At 38.2% G+C, this 24,695-nt stretch overlaps 1 protein-coding gene across 7 annotated transcripts in view; it reads left to right on the forward strand.

Moving 5' to 3' along the window:
• Nucleotides 1–24,695, forward strand: part of BICD1 (BICD cargo adaptor 1) — a gene marked incomplete at its 5' end in the record, with an annotated part of 125,424 nt that overhangs the window by 92,681 nt on the left and 8,048 nt on the right. For 3 of the 7 annotated variants that reach the window (XM_081957882.1, XM_081957885.1, XM_081957887.1), the window contains 2 exons: nt 1,820–1,930; nt 18,989–19,064. The exons of 3 other annotated variants lie outside the window; for them this stretch is intronic. In XM_081957882.1, the coding sequence (XP_081814008.1) occupies nt 1,820–1,930; nt 18,989–19,064 (187 nt within the window). The remainder of the gene's footprint in view (nt 1–1,819; nt 1,931–18,988; nt 19,065–24,695) is intronic. One more of the 7 variants, XM_081957883.1, reaches the window with a different exon arrangement.

Genomic DNA, 24,695 nt, shown 5'->3' on the forward strand with positions numbered 1-24,695 from the left:
CCTGGTTCGGGCAAACCGGTAGTAGCGTCGGTGGGAGGCAGCACCTACCCGCCCGGATGCTTCTGTGCATGCACAAAAGCATTGCACGCGCACACAGGCACACATGCGAACGCGCCCGAACCGGTAGTAAAAAAATGGGCAACCCACCACTGACATAGTTTCGTAGATGGAGAACCTTGACACATTTCAACCAACCGCAGTGGTGTCACACAACCTTTTTATAATTTCCACATTTGAAAGGAAGCTCCCTCTACTTGAATGTTTATTACATATTTATATTAATATTAATATTAATATTTATTATTATTATTATTATTATTATTATTATTATTATTATTATTATTATTCATTTTGTATTGTGTTTGATTTTGTATACTTCAAAGAGTATGAGGCAGTTTATAAATCTTAAACAAACTACAATCCAATATATAATTTTGTGGCTGGGATTGTACTCCAGCAAAATTCCACAAGCAACACCTTTATGAGCTAGTGACTCAAACATGACTCCTGGAGTCTAAATGCAACTATCTATGTTGGTCTTTTGGTTTGATGCAAGCAGTTTGCCATTGCCCGTAAAAAACAAGAAACCTCTTACAGCTGTAGATTTCCCATCTCGTCTGACTATTCCAGGGGTGTCCAAACTTGGGAACTTTAAGACTTGTGGACTTCAACTCCCAGAATTCCCCAGCCAGCTGGCTGGGGAATTCTGGGAGTTGAAGTCCACAAGTCTTAGAGTTCCCAAGTTTGGACACCCCTGGACTACGCAGACACTCCTTGATTTACAACAGTTCATTTAGTGTTCTGTTTCAACAGCACTTTAAAAAGTTACAGCGGCACTTTAAAAAGCAACCTATGACTATTTTTCACACTTATGACCATTCCAGCATTCCCACGGTCATGACACATGGCAACAGACTCTTATTTATGACAGTTGCCATGTCCAAGGGTCACGTGATCACCTTTTGCAACCTTCTGACAAGCAACGTCAGTGGAAAAGCCAGATTCACTTCACTACCATGTTGCTAATTGAACAACTGCAGTGATTCACACTTAACAACTGCAGCAAGAAAAGTTGTAAAATGGGGCAAATTTCATATAACAAATATTTTGCTTAGCAACAGAAATTTTGAGTTCAGTTGTGATCATAAGTTGAGGTCTACCTGTACTTAGTTTTTTCAAGATCAGCTAGATGCTGCCACCTTCCAGAACGTACTATTATGTTCCCCCCCAAAAAAAATAACACCCAACTGGAAAATAAGCTCTAGCATGATTTTTCCGGATGCTTATCATATAAGCCCTACTCCAAAAATAAGCTCTGGTTAAGATCGTCAGCCAGATGGACGTGTTTAGTACCGTATCTTCCCCGAAAATAAGACCTAACTGGAAAATAAGACCTAATGCTTCTTTTGGAGCAAAAATTAATATAAGATGTGGTCTTAATTTTGGGAAAACACGGTATCTCTATAGGTCCTAGCAGATATGTACCACAAAAAAGTCCTTCTACAAATATCTCCCATAAATTTTGAAGCCTTCAGGCAAAAACCTCTCTTATGACTACAGTCCTGGCTGAAAAATGAAAGGAAAATAAATCATAAATTGACCAGCCTACCTTTGATGATGTTACTTGACCGAGATCCTAATGAACAAGATAGGATGAAAACAAATGGCATAGCGTTGTTCAACCCCAAACCACTGTATGATTTCACATCTAGTTGCGAGAGGCAATCAAAATAAATCATTGTTAATGTTACCTTGACAAAACCATCTTTCTTGTACCTTGTTTATTACTTACAAGTTCCTCTCTTCTACCTCTCTAAAGTCGTGGCTCCAGTGGAACGTTTCCAAGTACAGGACATCTCTCCTGAGGAACACTTGAGAGCCATTTTGATGGATTTGGCATCTAGGCCCAAAACATGTTACCAAAAACAAGGTGGGGGTATTTTTAGTCATATAAGTAATTCTACCACCACTAATAATTACTTTGTTGATTGTTTGGCTAAAGTTGGTCCCAGGATACTGTGTCTTTGGTGGAAATAGGTTAAACTGGTATATTTTTAACGGTAAACGCAAGAGATTAATAGTCCAACACCCCTTTTCCAAGATCCTCTTGTAATTTCTTATAGCCCATATTTTTGCTTTGTTGTTCCACTCAAATGTAGAGAGGTTTGTTTGACTACTAATATCTCAAAGCAATTTAACATAGAATAAAATGTTCCAAGAAAATATTATATATGCTATTTTTCTTTATAAAGGAAAACAAAGGGAAAACAGCCTTTTCCTTATTACTGTCCATTTAAAATGCCTGTAGGAACAAAGAAAATGAAATACAGTGAGGCTTAGGTTCTGTGCTTCCAGAGAGATAAGAGAACCGAAAAGAACACTGGCAACACACACAATCTCTAAGACTGAATCATTCGCTTATTCTTCCTTTTCTAAATTACAGATGCAAGCATCAGCCAAGAAAAACAAATTGCAAATATGAAAGAAATTCCAACGTTTTTCAATCTCGGCAACTTTAAGATTTTGGGACTTCAACTCCCAGAATTCCCCAGCCAGTATGGGAGTACTTCAATTCTGAGAGTTGAGTTTACACATCTTAAAAGTTGCTAAGCTTGAGATACACTGCTCTATTCAGTTACACTCTATACAGAATAGCTATGGGGAAGCAACAGCAGCACCAACATCTTTTCCTACTTTCAGATTGTGTGGGAGGACCATCTTTCCCATAAAGAGTGCCCATTGCAGCAATTGGGGTCAATAGCTTTTAAGATGACCTTATACACCCTATACAAGACTATGATGCTGAAAACAAACAGTGTATATGTTCGCAGCAAAGTCTTACACATGAACTCCTGAATTATTCCAGGGTGTCCATCTCTTTATTGAGGCTGTTATCCAAAAAGCTCAGGTTCTTCACCCTGTGCCCAGGCTGATAGCCAAACCTGGCCCTAGGTTCTGCCTCAGTTTACCTTCCTAATAAACAACTGAGTTGGAAGATCATTTAAAAGCAGTTTATTAAGGTACCCTGAAAAAGTGGGATCGCTCTATGAAAAAGGAGAGAGAGAAACTTGAGTCCCATGTTTCACTCCTTTTTATAGTTAAGACAATAAAGAAAATGCAAGAGAAAAATTTATTGGACAGGATAAAAGTAGCCTCCCCTTTGCATAGGAAATCAGTTACATGTAGTCAAACATGTTACCTATTTGCATCCCATAATATCCCAAATGTTCATTAAAATGAGGTCTGAGGTCAGAAGGGGCGTAAATTGTAAGGAAAAAGGTTGTTTGGAGTTCACAAAAGAGATAAGCCAGACCCCAATTTGTACTAACAAACTTTTTCCTATCTGGAGTTGGTCTCCAGCTTGTTTTATCAGTTCAAAGCTAATCAAGCTGAACACCATTTTAAAAGAGAGAAAACAAATCAAATTAAAAGGCAAAGTAACGTGTTGGTTAGCAAGTTCCAAAATCCATGTCAGGTGCCCCTCAAAGCCCAAATAAACCACACCACATAGGTGGAAAGGATTAAGATTTTATTCGAAAATAAAAGGTTTCCCAGAAGAAAGTTTCAAAGTAAGCACACATCCCTTCTTGGAATGAACCATTTTTATGCAATTTTGAACAGTGTACATACTGTAGCTATAAATCAATCATGAAAACCAACTTCATTCATACGTTCTCAGCAATCATAGTAACGTAGGTCAACTAAAGGTTGAAGGTATACTAAGGCTTTTATCTTACAATAACATTCCTTTACTAAGAAACATTCCTAAGTAACTGGGTGCTAAGGTTACCTATCACCTTCACAAGCAGGCATTCCTATTTACAAAGACAGGTGGCCTGGTTTCCCTCCAGTGCCGTCATATATGCCTAACAAGCAGGTAAACCAGTGGAATAAACACAAAATGCCACAGCTACAGTTATGTAACAAATAATAAGCAATACATGAATTAAACATGATTTATCAATACATGAATAAAAAACATGAATAGGTTAAAATGAGCTGTCTCACTAAGGCCAATCAAATTAAGCTCGCAGACAAGGTGCGTGCGAGGGAAGTGATTGCGCGCATGCTCACATTTGCAAACCGGTAGGAAAGGTAAGTGAATGCCACTTCTGTAGAGAAGCCACCAGAAATACTGTTTCCTCCTCCAGGGGTCCAACTTTAAGGTTTACTGGGGGTTCTTGAAAAGCTGGACCAGAAAACAAGCTTGTCCCCGACACCCCTAATCCTCAAAATTCATCAATTTAGCTAGTTCTTCGCCCTCCTTCCTCTCAGGGCACTCATTTTTCCAGTGCCTTCTTTCTTTACAGATGGCACATTGATCCCATCCTAATTGAACCATCCTTTTGACTTTTCTCTTGTCTCCTCTTCTCATTTGGAGTATAGTTTTTAAGATTCTCTGAGGAGATCCTCCATAGTTTTGGTCTTCCACCCAGACAATTTCTACAATCCCAATGATTTTAAATCCCGGACAAGCCCCCAATTGTGACAAATACACTCTCCACTCAGAAATTTGACAGAGTCATAAAGTGAAGCAGCAAACAGTTTATTTTAAAATACGTTCTTGCAAGAATGAATGACCAACAAGTAGGCACATCCAATAATAAATTTCAGCAACATTTTATTCCCTAGCCCTAAGCTCAGTTGCCTTCCTTGTAATCACATTTGTCAAGGACCACAAGGCTTATGTCATATTCGAAATGCCTAATTACCCAATGTGAATCTCCACCCGTTTACATCTCCCCTCACCCTTTATTCTGCACCCCTTCCCCTATTTGCTTTTCCCTTTTTAGGTTAGTTTCTTGTTAGCAGTGAGAGCATGAGGCTTGGCAAAACCCCCAGGGTCTGTTTCCTGTTATTTGTTAACATAGAGAGAAGAAGATAAGATAAGCAAATAATATCTTTACTATGTGTGCTTTCCTACAAGCTAATGTGGTTAAACCACCCGCTCTTAGGGCTACAGATGTTTCCTGTTGCTTAATCTTTGTTCTTTTAACTTCTCTTGGTCATGTACATGTTCCTACAGTGTGGCAGATATCATTGGTGCAAAAAATACTTTACTATTCTCTACCACCATGATTTATTGATAAAGTAATAAAGGTAGGATAAAACAAACAATACAAAAGGCATCGCAAAGCTCCAAAAATTGGGTTATAAATATCATTTAAAAAGTGAAGCATACATATTTGCAACAAGTAAAGCATTTACTGCAAAAAGTTTTAAAAGAGTTGAGAGTGTGAGGGGGAAAAACAGCATTTGTATAAGTGCTCATATGAGGTAAGACAAGGTAGGACTGAATGAAGGGATGACTTTTAGCATTCCAAACTAAGTGCCTTGTAAATGTCAGCAGAAAAAACAACAACATTCCCTAGTGGATGCATACCTCCACTTGTGTGCAAGTCCACTTGTTTGTAATTGTTGCAGGAGATCTGCAGAATCTGTAGCAAGGATATTTGTGATTATTCAGATCTGTATAAAATGAAGGAAGATCGTAGGCAGCTTAGACAATGTTGTTTAGAATGTTATTCGTGCTGCTAATAAATGAATGGATTTGGTTTGTGTGCAGATGTCTTTTCCCATTTATGATTGTAGAGCAGTATTTTAAATATACAATATGTATAGCTTCATAGAACGTAAATAAAACACACAGGCTTACTGTATTTAATGCAGTTACCATTTTCTTAAGCAGGAAGTGCTAAATGCACTTTTAAAATGCAAGTGGACATCTTTACAAGAACATTTAAATTGCTTTGTACTTTATTAAATAAATACAAGCTTTCATTTTGTTTCATATGCCGTGAAAGGAAAGCAATGTATTGAAGGAACTCTTAGAACAAGCTAATATAATTGGCCAAGGGCACAGAAGGGTTGATGCAGCTACTAAATTGCTGAAGGACCATTTCTCAATCTTGGCAACTTTAAGATTTGTGTGTCAGGGTGTGAATTCCGCGCTGAATTAACGAGGTGTGAATCTTGGCATTCCTTGAAAGCATACCTTTGAAGTAAGCGAAAATAAACCCGTGGCATAATCTAATAAAAAATCTTTAATGTAAATAAAGTAAAAATACTAAATTAATCACACCTTGGCACAGCTCTTTTGTCTGCCTGCATACAGACAAAGGAAGGAAGGAAGAAGGGATGTGATGGAATGACCTGCGCAGTAAATCATTGCTGATAAGAAAACAGTTCATTGCTGCACAGAATGTAGGCACAGCTGGCAAACCAAATAAACACAGTGACAGTGTGGACTTCAACTCCCAGAATTCCCTATCCAACATGATGAGCCTTGGAGATGCATGGTTACATGAACTATATCTTTTGGAGGGCTATATGGTGAAAGCACACTGAGTGACTGAAAGCATGAAATACTGAATAAATAAGTGTATATGGCAGTGATGGCTAACCATTTTGACATTGTGTGCCAAAAGCATGCGCCTGCACCCATAATGCAATGCACACATGACCCCTCCCGCTCCCCCCACCCCATTTTGGGCCTGGAAGGCTGCCTGCACCAACCTGGAAGCCAAAATGGGGTGGGGTGGGTGCTACGTGACGCCCCAAAATACAAGCGGCTCCCCGCACATGCACCCCACCCCCTTGTATGCCTGCATGCATCCCCCGCTTGTGCCCCACCCCGCCTCCCGCACATGCATGGCAGAGAACCAAAGACCAGCTAGCTGGCGGGAGGCGCGCACACATGCACGGGGGAGCTGGGCTGGGGCGATGGCTGGTGTGCCCACACAGAGGGCTCTGCATGCCACCTGTGATACGCGTGCCATAGGTTCGCCATCACAGGTATATGACATAATTGAAGGAGCAGAGTGAGTAGTGTTGCCCAAGTGCTCATCCATGTTCATGCGTCCATTTCAGGCCACAGAAATTGTAGGGAGTGTATTTGGTTGTTCCTCCTTGGGGATTACAGTCCTTCCTTGCTCCTCTCCGACCTGTGAGAATCAATTTTCACACAGCCAGTAATAAAAATAAAACCAGATATGAGTAAATCGGACCACTGTAGAAACAAGGAGCAGATGGAAACAGGCCAGTCTGCTTAAAAGACAGGGCTATGTAGGCCTTATAAAGAACTGAAGGAAAATGAAATGCAATGGGGGGAAAAGTGTCATTACTAAAAATGGCTAACTTGCTTAGATGTGCTAAAATTCATGTGGGTACCTGGGATATGAAATGTACATCTTATCTTGCTAACTAATTAGCTTTCTGACTATAATCACTTTTATGTCAGCCTAACAGCCTGTGGTTTTGCCATCTGCAACCATTAATCATGTCTGACTCTGATTTAGGGAGGAATGTGTTTTCAGCAAATAGTTTTATTACGATTAAAATTGCGAGTAGTATTGTCATCATTTTCTGATCATTAGATGTGATCCTACCACATTAAGGTTTTTAATCAGCCAGCAAATTAGAGCTTTATGGATGAATTTCAAAACCAATCCATCAACTTGTTGATAAATATGAATGAAGGTAATGCCACCTGGTATTTTGTTTCCTCTAATGGCTTTAAATATTTTATCTGAAAGGGCTATTCCTAAAGGTTTTAATTGCATGAAATTACATCAGGATGAAATAACATAGTGTTTGAAAAGCTTTTCAAAATTTAAGATAACTTTTGGAAATAAAATATGCAGTTGATCACTTTAAGCTTACTTGAGATAAACTAAGCTCTTTTTTCCATGAGATTTAATGGAGATGAAGAGAAGTTCCAAAGATGATGACATAAAGCAAAAAATTATTAGAAAATTGCCAGTAGTTTCTTTGGTACTTAAACAAATATTACATACACATTAAGGGGGAAGGAATTAGAATAAGTTTTGTAACAATTTCCAGCAAATCTGGAAAGAAATTCAAAAATTGCCCCTTCATTTCAATACTACATTTGACAAGGATTCCAGAATAGAATATGTTAGCAGATAAGGTTTCTAAACCAAGCCATGCTATACATTGGCTTAGAGACTTATGCTACATACTGCTATGACTGGATTAATACTTCAAGTCCCATCACCAGAAAACTCCAATGATATATTTGCTTTATTAACACAGGGCATTGAGATTTTTGTGCCCCAAATTTGGATGTGGGTAGAATTTCTATACTTGTTCTCTTCATTGATCCTGTCTATCAAATCAAGCTCCTTGATACCATCTTTAATGGCTCATCTCAAACTGATTGTCATTGCCATAGCATTACAATGAATTACTCTGATTTACCAGGGAATAGAATATGTGATAGCCATAAGCATATAATACTACACATGTTCTGCAAAGAAGTATGAGGCCTACCCTGGGATTAAAACCTGTCAACTTTAGGAACTATGGAACAGGTTTCCTTCTGTTTATGTGCGCCTGGCTACTTTCCTTTGCAACCAGTGGCAAACATGCCTGACCAATAAACAGCCAAGTCACAGTGAAGACCTTTAGTTTCATTTATTGCAATAAATGGAGAAGCTTTCAAAGCTTGGTTCTCTCCAAAGTTCATCATCTCAAATCAACATCTTTATATATTCCTTGCACTGGCTACACATCTGTCCTCATTCCCCATTGGCGGAGGTACTATGAGGTTACATTCTCTCCGACCACCTTCTACATATGTTCTGCTACTCTCTCCAATCATACAAAATCATACATTGCGTGTGCATTTAAATGAGCAGATAATATATGCAAGGTGTGTCAGTTAATATTCAATATTATATTGAGCATGCTCTTTTAGCTTGTTTTTGAGTTCTTAGTTATTTTATGGATTCTTAGAATAATAGGTTCTTTCCTGTTACTCACTTTGTTTAGTTTTGTTTTGCCTATTTTTCAGTTCATTTTGCTTTGCCTTTAAACTAGCTATTTCCTATTGCATCTACTTCCTCTTACAGCTACTTCCTCTTACAGTTTTAAATTTTGAATTCACTTACTCCTATCACTTCCAGCCAAACATTGTTTGAAGTTGCCTACAAATGGTTGGATTAAGCTCCCACCCAGTGTCTGGAACAAATTGTTGAAAGAATTAACTCATTTTCACATCAAAAAGGGGACGCAGTGGTTCAAGGGGATGCAGTGGTTCAGTGGCTAAGACACTGAGTTTGTCGATCGAAAGGTTGGCAGTTCGGTGGTTCGAATCCCTAGTGCCACGTAATGGGGTGAGCTCCCATTACTTGTTCCAGCTTCTGCCAACCTAGCAGTTTGAAAGCACATAAAAATGCAAGTAAAAATATAGGGACCACCTTTAGTGGGAAGGTAAGAGCATTCCGTGCTGTTTAGTCATGCCGGTCACAGCGCTGGCTCTTCGGCTTTGAAACAGAGATGAGCACCGGGCCCTAGAATCGGGAACGACTAACACATATGTGTGAGGGGAACCTTTACCTTACACATCAATCAAGCCTGTCCATGCTACCTCGATGTCCAGATTCACTTCTATGTCCTTTTAAGTAAAATATGTTAAGATATTATTATGGTTTGTTGCATAGTCAGCCAGATATTTAGACAGAATTGAGCATTTTTGATCACCAATTGAATCCTTCCTAAGGACTTGGGATAGGCAATTGTTTAATAGTATCAGAACTGTCATTGAAATGTATTTGACTATTAGTAGCTCGGGTTGTAGTTAGGCTGTTGTTCTGAGCTCTGAGTTTGGCAATTTGGTTGCAAACATTTCATCATCATTCAAGAAGACATCGTCAGTGCGCTTTGAATTGCGTTCATCTATCAGAACACCGAGGTGTCATTGCAGGGTATAAGTTGTTCCAAGTTCAGCTGCCTTCTAATTCCGAAGCTATGTAGTAAAATACTTGTTATTCTAGTTAATGAGAGGATGGGACAATTAAGGTCCTTTCACTGGCTCTGCAATTTTCATAACTCCTGCTCTGGCCATGGAAAACAAAAAACCAGCCAACACTCCAGGGGTGGGTTCCTGCCAGTTCTAACCTCTTCTATAGAAAAGGTTCCACAAATCTACAGTGCCGTTTAGAACCAGTTCCAGCTCCCTCTTCCCGCCCGTCCGCACATCATCAAGATGAAGAGCGAGAGGAGGAATTCTGGGAGTTGAAGTCCACAAGTCTTAAAGCTGTCAAGTTTGAACACCCCTGGGTTTTTTTTTCTAAAGGGTTAGGGGTGCAAGGGTCTTGTAACTTGACAGCTTTAAGACTTGCGTGCTTCAAATGCCAGAGTTTCTAAGCCAACATTTTGGTTGCTAAGCAAGAGTGTTGTTAAGTGAGTTTCACCACATTTTACAAGTTGGCCATGCCCACCCAGTCACATGGCCGGCAAGCCACTCCCACCTGGTCACATGGCTGGCAAACCACTCCTACAAAGCAGGCCACACCTTTAGAAGAGGTTCTAAAAAAATTTGAAACCCACCACTGCAACACTCCCACAGACCTGCCATATGTTCAGTATTTTCACATGCAGCTTGTAGATATGTATAGCTGGATAATTGTTTTAACTGAGCTTGATTATTCAAGGGAGTGAAAATTTCACATCTTGCATTTAATCACTAATCTAAGAATGCACTCCCCCCCTCCATTTTCTTGTTGCAGCTGCCCCTGTTTATCATAATAATAATAATGTTCTGGCAGTCATAACTATGGCTAAGAAAGGCTGAATTTGATTGTACTATGCACTTCAAACAAGCATACATAAAGTGTCCTGGTTCATACTTGAAAGCTAACGGGAATGTGATTTACGGCTTATGTATGCCCCATTCATTACAGCACACAGAAAGGAAACTTGAAATGAGTGAGGCATCAGATAAAAATAGGGAACCTTATTTGCACATGGAATTCACCAAGATAGATGGGTAGGAAAACTAGATATGTCTGCATTCTGTTTTTAGGCAATTATTTCTTCTGGGAAATAAAAAAAACAGTATTCCTTATCAAACCTATTTCCAGTTCCTTAAAGTATTCCTTTGTGTCCATGATTCCTTGTTTTCAGTTTAATATATCCTGTCTTTTCCTGTGTCTGTTTCATCATTATTTTAGATTAACTACGTTTGGATAATATGCCTTGAACTAATTCAGTGAGCATTGTACAGAATCATTCCAGAGGCGGTACAATTTTATGTGAATCCTATTCCAAATCTGGAAATAATTTCCCCTCAAGGGAAGGGGAAGGAATTCAAGGATATTATTTGATTTAATCTATTTAACCAACTAACTAATTAATCACACTTTACCTCTTGGTGCCACTGCTTTGAGCTGTTTACTAAGGTCTGGTTATATTTCTGTGTCCTTTAGTCAAGTCTGAGAATTTATATTCCATACTAAGAAATATGTTGTAAGCATTTGTGATACTACAAATAATTTTTTCACGTATTTTCTTCAAATCTTTTTATCTTGCATGTGGCAAAGTGCATGATATTCCTAATTGCAGTGATTTCAACAGGACAAAGAAGCCGTTGATTCATAAAGCATTCTGCATAAAACTGCTGTTGCACTATATCCACAATTTTTAAAACATTTATTGAAATCTTTTAGAAATTCCAGAAATGAACATTACATGATGATATACACGTTATGGTCACAGACCAGCAAATTAAACAGTTGACCTGATCAAAGAATAAAAAACGAAGTGTGTGAAACCATGACAAAAAGAAGAACGTATATACATTCTTTAACAAGAACAATTTTTCAAAGATATCAATGCGTATATTTACAAACTTTTTTCTGAAAGGCTTAATTAGAGATTTGTGTGTAGCCTGTTGTTTCTTAACGCCATTTGAGCAGATCCTATTGAGTTATTTATTGGTGGATCTAGATATCTATCAGAAAAACAATTTCACATGAGGTTGCTCTCTTTTCTTTTTCATCCTAGAATAATAAAAACGTGGCATTTGCAAATACAAAATAGTCAAATAGCTAGTTGTACCCATCTTTACAGGTAGAAAATAACCATTCATTTTTAAAAAACACATTGTATGGGAAGATAAAAAATGGCAGATAAAAAGCTTTAAAGAGCTGTGCTTATTTTTTCTCAAATCTGGAAAATTGGTATAACTGCTACGTATATAAATTGCTATATATCTGCTAGTAGCTATAGGGCTAAAACAGGGCCGGTGGAATCCAGAAATTGGTGTAAATGTAAATGTAAACTTGGGGGAAATCTGTGGAGAGACCCTAGATTTGGTCAATTATAGACCAATGAGCATGAATACAGCAGTTAGGCATTACTTCAGTACTCGGTAGCTATGGCTCTTTTACAGCCAGTAGACTTCAACTCCCAGAATTCATGAACCCACATGGCTGGCTCAGGAATTCTGGGAGTTGAAGTCCACAGGTCACAAAGGAGCCATAGTTGCCAATTCCCGTTTTAGTTGGAGGCCGTGAGTGAGAAAAGAAGAATGAAATGAAGAGGCGGGATTATTTAGATCCTAGACAATCTCCTACACTCTAGGAGAAGCCCTAATCGTTCCTTGATATTTTGTGGGAATACACTGCAACATTGCAGCTGTAACATACTGATTCCCATCTTCCTTGCAGAGCCTGTCTACCTTGCCATGAAATGTCAGGTTTCTGCACCATGTACGGTAGTTTGAAAGGTTTCATTAAAACAAATTGCAATTTGATAGAAAGCGCTTCGTCTGCATTGAGCAGATTTACATTCATTTCTGAAATTGTGCTCACATCTGAATGGTGATCCGTTTGGCACACCCGCACGGTTGCAGCGAGAGCTACAAAGAAACAACGGTCACATGCACAATGAATGTACACTCTCTTTTTAACTATCTAGATTTTTTGTTGTTGTAAAGTGTTACTGTCTCACTTTAGTCGGATTGTGTTCACAATTACTGTAATTTTGCAGAACGTCCCGCCATTTTGAGAAATATTCAAAAGCTGCAGGGTAAGCCTTGAGGTAAGATGAATATAGCTCAAAAAAGTCAGAGACAAGCTCCCCTCAAAATGCTCCTTTCTGGAGCATCCTTTTGGCATGATTACCCTTATTCCCATCATCTAAAGGTTACCCACACCTATATTACTGAATTTATTAAGGGAACAATTTTGGAGTTGTCTTTAAAATTTTGGTCCTTAGACGTTGTAGAAATATAGTAAACAAGAGCAGCAAGCCATCTCATTCTTCAGAGTTATGTTCTGCAAAATGATACCTTTCCCAGTTTTTTTCCCTGTTGAATCTTAAATTTACATGCTATGTATTTAAATGAGCAGGTACAGTACACACATTTAAGTGTTGCCCATTATTTCTATGTACTGTATGACTGAAAGAAAGAAAGGGAAAAAATGTTACTATTTCTGTCTTTCTGTGTCTGCTGCTTCACTAACCTGCTGGCTAATCTTTCAGCTGATTTAGTGAGGAATGACTAAAGTATTTCTGCAGAATATCTCGTTCAATATTAAAAAAAAAAATAAGTGTAGAATCCCATGGTTGTAATCAGCATTCAGTGTCAACATACGCGTTGTTTAGTCTACTACAGTGTTTCTCAATAATAACAACCTCAACTCCCAGAATTCTTCAGCCAGCATGGGAGTTGAAACCCACATATCTTGAAGTAGGCAAGATTGAGAAACACTGGTCTATGATATTGTTTTAATTGTAACATAAGAACATTTCCATATATTAAATGTAAGAATTGAATGCTTGTTTTCTTGCTTCTGAGCAAGCCAGAATGCCAGTTGTTCTGTAGGGGAGTTACACAAACACTAGAGCTTCCCAATAGATGCCCTCCAATTTTACTAGAATTTATAGTGCAAAATCCATGATTCAGAACAGTGTGTTTGTTAAAATTAAGAACCCCTTTTCCTACAATGGTAAAACAGAGACAAAGGTCTCCAAGAAGCCCATGGTGATGCTTACAAGTAGGATGGGAAGGCAAAAGTCTTCTTCATTCTTTAAATTCTAGGGCTTAATTCAATGATATAATGTCTTTGAATATGGAAACTCTCTTTAAACATCACATGATGTGTTTAATACCCTTTTTAAAGTTAGATAAGTCAATTAAAATTTCCACACCTTGAGGCCTGATATGTATATGCCAATATATGAAAAACTATTTTGCTTGAGATAGTTAACCCAAACTTACCCTAGATTTTAACTGTATTCTAAAATGTTAATAATAAGCACATCTGTATTATTATAACAAGTATTGGCAGAATGTGATCTCACTTTTTGCTGTTATTTATAAATGAAGATTAGGTGGTTGCTTTGCCCCCATGGAGCAACAGCTAAAATGGAGTAAATACAGACAGATATATTCCTTATGAAATTGTTGAGATCTGAAAGCAAATTGATAGACGCACAAATAATATGCTGGAGTCTTGTTCCACAAGAGAATATTCTTTAAAATCTATTAAACAAATTTTAACACAATCTTCATAGTTCAAATCTCCACATTTAAGGCAAAACAGAGATATAGACAACTTCAAAAGATACTTTGTTATATATACATTCTTTACTTATATACTTGGAACAAGAACAGTGTAATTTATGTTGATAGCAAATGAAATTTGAGAACCAATTCTGTTGTGAACTCTACTGATACCTCAAGATCACCTTAGAAAATTTTTGATTTGCATCACAGTTTTCAACAGATTGGTGTGTAGTCACTGGAGAGAAAACTTTTTTTGATTAGCACACAGTAGAGCAGGGGTGTCCAAACTTGGAAACTTTAAGACTTGTGGACTTCAACTCCCAGAATTCCCCAGCCAGCCATGTTCTCAAGTTTGGACACCCCTGCAGTAGAGTGATAATACCTTTGCCAAATCAGTCTTCCTGGCTCCATTTTGCTAATCTGTACATGTCCAGGAGGCAAAATACTCTAATTAGTTTTCTTAGTCATTACATTTAAATAATTTTATTTATTATTAAACCTTATTTGCTGCTCCAAACAGTATGACTCTGACTCAATGTGCTACAGATTCAACTTTACTCAACTTCAATTAGCCAAACGATATGTTGATTCTGCTGCCATCTTCAGTATTATTATTGCATTGTTGCTTATTGTTAGATATTTATTAGAAACAGAAAAATAGGATAAAACCAGGCACTATGATGAGATCTATCTCTAAGCATAAGATAATTTTGTTTACTTCAGAGACTTTGGATCTGCATAAGTAGGATACATTGATAATCACTATCTTGAGGGTTCATTAATTACAAATTTATGTAGGACAAAATTGTCATTACCTACTAGCTTTGATTCCTAAGCAGAACATAATGTACAAAAGAGGATGAATATATATGCCAGATATTAGTGATAAATTATAAAAGATAAACTTCATGCCATGCTACTATTATGTTAACTGCTGTTAATGGAGTTTCGCAGAGTTGGCTACTAGTCAGAAATTTATTTATTTGTTTGTTTGTTTCTTTGTTTCTTTACTAAATTTAAAAACTGTTCATCTCACAGCGCAACTGAAGGTGTTGTATTAGATGGATTTTTGGTTTAACATGACTTGATGTTTTAAGCAATAAATGAAGGTGATCATTGCTAGGTCTAGCAAGAAACAGGAGGAAAAGTATCAACTGATTGTAAAACATTAAAATTTGCATCCTCAGGGACCTTTAGAAGTTATAGAAGGTTAATATCTTAGCTGTAACAAACAAACAAAAATAGAAAGATAAGTAAACCATCCTGCTTATCCTTCCAGGTCAAGAGAAGACTGACTATGAGCAAACTAGTTAGATGATGAGACGAAGAGGACACAGAGCAACCTTTTGTTGTAAACATGAAGTGTTTCTTGTGTTTGTGCATCACATGTGGCCTTAATGCATTATGACTTAGTCATGCAACCTGGTCTTGATATCCAACTATATAGGATAGCAGTCTGTGGGTTAGGAGTGGAAATGAAGCAAGTGTAAAAGCATACAATATTTTACAGAACGTGCTTCAACATATTTTCTTTGAATAACATTGTTAAGTAATGTAATGACTTCCAGCATAATTGAGCTATCATTGATCACTATGATTGAGGCATCATAGTTTGACTCTTACCTATGTAAAAGAAAATAGGAATAATGCAGAAAGGAACTCTGACTTGTTCTGAGAAAAGATTTTGCACCTCCTCATCTCGGTCATTTTTCTTCTGCTGTGATCCCAGCATGTTATTAATTGTTAGTGCCAATATTTGCTGTGGTTTGGAGACATAAGTAGCATCTGTTGGGATGCTTTGTTTGAGAGGGCTTTAATTATTCAAGATACAAGATTTAATGAAGAAGCAGACGAACTTAGTCCCCTGTCCTTCACCAAGAAGAACATAGTGGCATTTCCATCCGTTCTAATGAAGAAGTAGAATTATTGGGAAAAATAATACATGGCAAAAATGGGGAAAAACTGGAAGAAAATGGAATCCTGAACAATGGTCTCTTAGTGCTGTCACAATGGAACATGGCTAGGCCCTGATCCTTACTGTTAAAGTTAAGGAAGGTTGCTGCCATGCTGATTAGACTGAACAAATAAATCTTCAGCAAATAGATATGGCTCATTTAAATTTCTTCAGATTCACACTTTCATGTGAGAAACTAGGCAGTGAAGTTAAACTCCTAAAAGCATTTGCTACTTAACAAATGCATGTCAGGCTGAAGTCAAAAGGTGATCCAAGGTACTTGATGTACTATGGAGCTATCTGTCAACATAGGTATGGAGTAATTCCTTGGTAATCCCCAGAGCAACCTTGAGACCCTGATGTAGATGAAATATCAGGTGTAAGATTTAAGGTTTGCACAACACACTGTAATATGGTTTGTCTGACTTTAGTTTTGCACGTTGTGTGAGCCTGCCAATTATCGGTTATTGTAATCACTTAATCCTTGATTAAAGTATAGTATCACATATGTGTAAACCCACTTTCTAAAACCATGCACATATTCACTGGATTCATATGTTGTACTGGCTTAGTTCAGAACTTATCACAATAAGCCAAAACCAAATATAACACATATTATTTTGTCCAGTATGTCAATCTACAAAAGTGAAAGGCTGAATTTTATGAAGGTGCTGGGAAAATTAGGAACATCTTTAAATTACACACATGCACACATACAAATTACACACCTATCACAAAGACACACACACATACATTATATACACACATATTTAAATTACATACATTAAATTGTAAACATGCATACACATTTATTAAACACAAGTACATAGTCCAATTCATTATATTTCGGTTCAACAAATTGGGCTAATATGAAGTAGCTAGAATATTACCCAGAATGTAAAACAGCAGAAATAAAGACACACCCATCTTTCAGGCAATGAGCTATAATCTGGCAAGTTTTAATGCCTTTTGTATATATACATGCCTTTCCTATGGTTTGTGGGAGGGTGGAAATGGATTCAAATTATACTGAACCAAAGTTAAAGAAACAGGGAACTTCAAAGAAGTTTATAAGTGATAGGTACTTAGAAGAAGAGGTCCATATTTTAATCATTAAATTTCTAGGCCACTTATCTCACTAGTAAAGCAACTCTGGGTGGCTTACAAGATAATAAAAAGTTAAAAATCCTAAAAAATGAATGAAAAAATTAAAAGTGAAGAACCAAGATTGGCAGCCTGGGGTGAGCATCTTCACCTATCAGCCACCCCCAAATATAGCACATCTCTCTTGGGGCCCTAGGCCAAGCAGCAGAGCAAAATTTTAGGCTGTTCCAGATGGGCTAGATCTCATCTCTGACAGGAGAACATTCCAGAGGGTGGGGACTTTTTCTTATTTGACAGTTGGGATCTAGGTTCCAAGAGGCAGGTTGATGCTTATTCATAGGTTTCAAAATCACTTTGACTCCATTGAAAAAAAAAAACCATAACTTTAGAAATAATCCCTGGCATTATGAGAATGTAAGAATTCCACTGCTTTGTCTTTAATATGTATTGATATATTAGATGAAAGAGGATTATAGGTGTTATATATATATATATATATATATATATATATTCATATATAAATCCATCATATAGATCAGTTTACAAATTCAAATAATCTTCCAGCAATCAAATTATAAGATCCTAAAATCATGAAATCCTTTCTAAAAACCTTCCCACATCACTGATCGTCCCCTAATATATATAAAATGCCACTATTTATTTAGTTTTTCTACAACATTGGAGCTTGCTTTTAAATGCTCCTTTAAAAAAGAAGTAGAAATAAGAATAATAAATAAATTGCCTTTTGTACTTGTATGTAGGTTATTCTCCCCTACTCTAGAACTTACTGAGATAAAGATGGTTGAACACATCCATCTAAATTCTTGAATGCAATTACATTTTTAAATTAATCAACAAGAATTTTTTTCTGAGGGAAATTCTCCCATTTCCAAGTTCTTTACTAAGTACTGAATTCAGATAATGAAACATTTTTATCATTTTAAATGTGCCATGTTTCCCCCCCCCCCAAGGCATTCATTATATAATTATAAATACAGTTGCAAATCTTAAATGACTTTTCTCAAGAGAATTATTCACCTTTTTCCTCAAGGTCATTTAAAACTCCACTGCATCCTATTTTACCATCACGATTCGCTTTTAACAGGCATACCACATATATACCATTGGAGGGCAGTATAGATCTTTACAGAATATGACAATGTTCAGATATACTTAAGGGCAAGATTTTAACTAGATTTTGCAATGAGAGAAGCAAAACCGGTTTCTAAACTGAAGTCACTGCCCAAATGATCGTAATCAAGGAGCAATCTTCTTTCCCTTCTGTATCCCATACCTATTTGAGGAGCCTAAAAAATGACATCTTAGCAGGGCAATAGTAGACACCATTTAGATTAGCAAGTGATCTTTGAGAACCTACCCAATGGTTTTAGGCTGTTAACTCAGAGCAAGTCAGGGACACCTTTAAAATAAGACCTTGAAACATTTGAGTGTTTCTGTCAGCATTTATCAATGCTTCGAACCGTTTAACCCTCTTGACTTAGAGCAGGCATTCCTCACTAAATCTCTTCCACCACCTGCCTTGTGTGTTTATTACTTACTAACCTTTTGTGTCATCTCTTTGTATATATGCCTAATTTATCAGTCTCTTGTAGATTGTCAGCAGCCTGCTGCCTCACTACCGCCACACGGCTCACAACTAACCAGGAGGCAACGCTGTCAGACTGTCAGGTAATGTTCTGCTAAATCTCCTTTCTTCGCCCTTTCGGCTTTCTTTGCATGCTATAGTCGTATTCTCATCACCCCCACTTCCTTTGCATCTGTCATCCTCGACCCTAATTTCTACTCTGTCTTCCAACTGGCCGCTATGCCTGGCAGAACCTGATCTGCCTTTAAAAGAAACAAACAAACAAAATTAAAATCGAATCAAATTTAAACTTTTGTAATTGATGTGGAAAGATTACCTGTGCTACCATGATCAAGCCGTTCACCGTGCCTGCATGACTGCAGGAATGATGCAACAATATATATTAATATGTCATATTTAGAGAAGAAAAGACCACTGGGTAATAGATAAAATTGCAAAACTTAAGCCATTTCTTCTGTAGATTTGCCTCCACCACTACAACAATCCCATGGAGAGACTATCAAATCCAAAAATGTTAAGTCTACAAACGTGTGGATAGCAAAGCAATTATAGTCTTCAACTTATGACCAGGGTGGGACCAGAATTTCTTGTTGCTAAGCGTTGTTAAATGAGTTACACCCTATTTAATGAGTTTTTTGTCATTGTTAAATGAATCACTGCAGTGGTTAAATGAATCATGTGGTCTTTAAATGAATCTGGATTCCCACCGGAACTTTGCTTATCAGTAGCCAACTGGGAAGGTCTCAAGTGGTGATCACATGACCCGGGAATGCGGCAACTGTTGTAAATACATGCAGGTTGCCAAACAACTGAATTTTGATCACATGATCGTGGGGATGTTGCAGCGGTCATAAATGCGAAGACCAGTGTTCAGTCACTTTTTTCAGTGCCCTTGTAACTTTGAGCAGTCTCTAGGTGAATGGTTGTAAGTTGAGGACTACCTGTAAAGCCTAGGCAAAAGTTTGTGTGTTTGTGTGTGTGTTTTAAAGAAACAAGCACTGCTAAGTAAGCAAATAGGAATCTACATGGATTAGATCCATGTTTCTCAACCTTTACCATTTTCAGATGTGTGGACTTCAACTTCCAGAATTCCACAGCAAGGCTGCCTGGAGAATTCTGGGAGTTGAAGTCCACAGATCTGAACATGGCCCATTTTGGCCGGCAGAGTGCTGCAGGAGGCTGTCCAGGCCAAAAAACGGGGCAAAAGCCCCCACGTACCCCATTTTGGTTGCTAGTGGCACCGTGGGCCAGACCTTTGCTATTTCCAAGCCGACCCGCGAGCCTTGAGTTTGACCCCCTTGCTATAAGTTCTAGACTTAATCTTTCCCAATAGAGCTGAGCCAGTGAAATTGTGAAAAGCTATTGAGAGTCAGAACAGGTAGGGTTTACATTAGATGGACCAGTTTCAGGTGGTATTAGGCAGATTCCTATTTGCATAACACAAGGCAAATGTGGAAAGAATCAGGTAGGGATTGCACCATGAGAAAGGATGCTGTCTTCTCCAGTTACCCTGGCCAAAATAAAAAACTGATAAAAATTATCAAGGGGCTTGTTTGTTCCTAAACAACATGGGATGAAAATTGCTTCTGTCCCAGCGGTGGGTTGCAGGTGGTACGCCCCGGAACAGGTGTAACTGGTGCCTGCCGGTAGCACCGGGTAACGTTCCGGTACGGTGCTCTGGAGGCCCTGCCCTCCCTCCCTCGTTCCTTATCTGTATTTGAAGGAAACGGGCCATCTGCACACGCACGCACAGCGTACGGTGCCTGCATGATGCTCCGCCAAGCAGCTGGAGCGTTGCGGAGGCGTCGCAGGAGGTAAGGACGCATGCAAACGCTCCGTGCGCTTGCGCGTGTGCTGCTCGCGTTCATGTGGTGGCCTCCAGGCCCCGTTGCACCGTACCAGTTGCAACGGGATCCGGAACCCATCACTGTTCTGTCCTCTCTAGACTATAATTTTAACTGGGACTGGACTCCTTGTGACTGCTTTCAATTGGTAGGCACACCTAAATCTGAGATATGACATTTAAATGTACTACAGGTAATAATCGACTTACAACAGTTCATTTAGTGACCGTTCAAAGTTACAAGTGCACTGAAAAATGTGACTTATGACCATTTTTCAAAGTTACAATTTTTGTAGCCTCTCCATAATCATGTTATCAAAATTCAGATGCTTGGCAACTGGTTCGTAGTTACGACCGTTGCTGTGTCCCCCCAAGGTCATATGATCACCTTTTGTGACCTTCTGACAAGCAAAGTCAATGGGGAAGCCAGATTCACTTAAAACCGGGGTATTAACTTATCAACTGCAATGATTCACTTAACAACTTTGGCAGGAAAGGACGTGAAAAGGGGCAAAACTCACTTAACAAATGTCGCTGGCAGATATGACTCCGCATGCTGGCAGATATGACTCCGCATGCTACCTGTGGCACGCATGCCATAGGTTCGCCGTCACGGTCCTAGTGTATTGTGTCTCTATAATAAGCAATTAATTGTGCCTCTAGCCACCTGTAGTATCAGTCCCTGTCTCTTTAGTTCAGGGGTCTCCAAACCTGGCCATTTTTAAGACTTGTGTACTTTAAAACTTGTGTACTTTAATACTTATGTACTTTAAGACTTGTGGCTGAGGAATTCCGGGAGTTGAAATCCACAAGTCTTAAAGTTGCCAAGTTTGGAAACCCCTGATTTAGCTACTCTCTGGTGTAATGAATTCACATTCAGCCTACATCTGAAATAATGTCTGGGCTGAATAATTTTAGGGTAATATATTGTCCTTTCGCCTAATAGATGCACGAGACAGAACTCGTTAAAATTCACAGAGAGTTCTGTAACTTTCCTGCCAGACATACGTCATTGGAATGGTTGCCTTGAAAGGAGCAGGGGTGCACCAACCTTTCTCAGTGTTAGATCAAGGTTCACCAATCTTGACCACTGGGATCATATGCAGTCCTTTGTATGATAACAGAAGTTAAAATAATCTGTTACTGTTGATAAAAGACCAAAAAGGAAGTATGTTAAAGCCCAGTCCATTGGTTTCCATCCATCATTAATCTTAAGAAATAACCTCATGCCAGGAAAAATATATCTCTCCAATCTTTATTTTAGATCATGCAGGAACATGAGACAATAGACACTGTCCTTAGTGATCCATAACGTTCACTGCTTTATATATTTTTATAATAATTAAAATAAAAATAGTGCACTGATGATATTACTTAGTTTGGTAGTGAAATGTCTCCAAGAAAAAAACCCCAAACTCAGAGAGCACCAAAGATACCATGGATCAACCCTGAGGCATAAATATTTACTTCTATAAGGAAAAATAATTAATTTGTTAAACATTCTGCTAACAAATCTTTAAAAATTATTTCTTTCTCTCTCTCTCTCCTTCCCTCCCTCCCTCCTTCCCTCTCTCCCTCACACAAACAAATTAAACACTGCAGTCACAACAAACTCATTTTGTTTGGCAGAACTTGCCAGGAGAATTACAATTGTACCTGAGGAAATGAATACCAAACCAGAGCTGCTTGCTTCATGCCACAACATCAAGCATAATTGCACACATACTCAAACATGGAACAGTGGTATTATAGAAAAATGGATGCTAGCTGAAAATTAAGGGGGGGAAATCCTAATAATATGGAACCAGTGACAGAAAGGTTGTGGGTTCCTCTTCACTAGATAAATTCAAGCTGAAGCTGGAAAAGTCATCCGGGATAGTATTTCAGAACAGGATTAAAATAAAAAAAATCATTATGTTAGAATGGGAAATTAGTATTGCTCTTTTCTATATCCAGCTACCTGATCAGCCAATCAAAAAAGCCACAAATTTTGTAATCTAAAAATTCAGTGATTATCTTTATTCTTATTTATTAATTCAAATATTAAAAGTAAAAATGAGAATATGTTGTTTAGATGAGCTACACAGCAATATTCAATCTATTGTTATCCACTCTCTTGTGTTTATTTCTTAACCCCATACTAATTTTTACCTAGAAATTATGGAAGTTGAAATTAAAAACATCCGGAATGCATTGGTTGAGAAATACTATAAGATGTATCTTTTAGTGTCTCTCTCTGGCCAGAGTTTATATTTCTTCTAACTTTGTAAATGAATGATACAATTAGGTGCAACTTCAGGGTACAGTACTAGTTAAACATTTTATTGCTTACTCACTTTAATGAACTTGTTTTCAAAGATGCAGTGAAAATGATATATTTTGTGTACCCGCTCTACTTAATGAGTTGGAAATCTTCTTTAGAAATACTTGATTCTTTTCCAAGATAAAGAGGGTTCCATCATAATCCTTGAAGGGAATTGGGAATGCGTTCCTTTCCTTATCTTTTATAATGAGTCAGATTGTTTTGTGCAATGTTCTTGTTTAACGATGGGATAGGAGATACTTTATGGATAGTGACTCTATTTCCATGCTTATATAATATAGAATTGATTGATTATAGTCCATTAAGTTGTTGACTCTTGAAGACCATGTAATTAGATTTTCTCCACTACCATCTGTCCTTAACCTGATTTTTCCCCCCATGAATTTCTCATACATGTAAAATTCTAGAATACTTCAAAGGATTATTTTGCTTTGAAATGTGACTTTCTAGCATGAGCTATTTTCTGCAATTTTGCATGAATGCTCAGGGAAGTTTATTGCTCCAAACCTGGACAATATTGCTGCTTCAAAAATGTACTCATTTATCAAAGGAATTTACATGGCCCTTTATCTAACTGATAGATCTCCAGCATGACACTGAACTGCAGTCTCATTTGAGAATTTCAAAACAGTAGATTGTAAGACATCCTATTGATTGGCAAGTGTTTTATATTTTTATCTGCACAATTGCAATATCAGTGATGGTGAATGTTTTTCTACTTGGGTGCCAAAAGGGCATGCCCACACCCATAATGCAATGCCCTCCCCCAGTGCATGTGCGCACAACCCCCAGTGCTCCCCCCACCCCACGCATGCGCGTAGACCTCACTGAAGCCTCCGGACTTCTGGTAGGCCAGTTGGGCTGTTTCTCTCTCTCCCTAGGCTTCAGGAAAGCCTCTTGAAGCCTGGGGAGAGGAAAAACGACTCAATGGGCCTACCGGAAGTTTGTTTCCGAACTTCCGCTAGGCCCGTTGGGCCTGTTTTTCACCATCCACAGGCTCCGGAGGTTTTCCTCCCACCGCCCTCCGGAAGGCTGAAAATCAGCTGGCCAGCGTATGCATGTGTGCTGGAGCTGACGTAGGGCAACGCCTCATATGCCCTCAGATATGGCTCCGTGTACCACCTGTGACACGCATGCCATAGGTTCGCCATCACGGAACTATATGATTGTATTTCATAATTAAACTTCCAGAATCTTAGCGGTTATATAGAATCTAATCTGAGTCAGTCACCAGACCAAAGATTTATTCTTCCAAGTTTTTAGACTCATGATGGAGCCCAACCTCAGGAAATTTCTCTCTCTCCAGAATGTATGCAATGGGCTGTTCTATATATTGTATTTATATGGTGTCTGGTTGTATGCAGCTTTTTAGCTGTTATGTTTATTATTTCAAGATATTTGTTCAAAATATTGTAAGGAACTACAAAATAGATTCTTTGGCCTATCTTGGATATATGATATGATATGACCTACTGAAAGAAGACTATGTTCCTTCAAAAAGAACTTTTGCTTCAATAAGGACTGGGTGGAGCCTCTTTCAGTTGTTGG

Source organism: Natrix helvetica (genome assembly GCF_964273705.1).
Source record: "Natrix helvetica genome assembly, chromosome: 6".
In the NCBI taxonomy this organism is placed as follows: Eukaryota; Metazoa; Chordata; class Lepidosauria; order Squamata; family Natricidae; genus Natrix; species Natrix helvetica.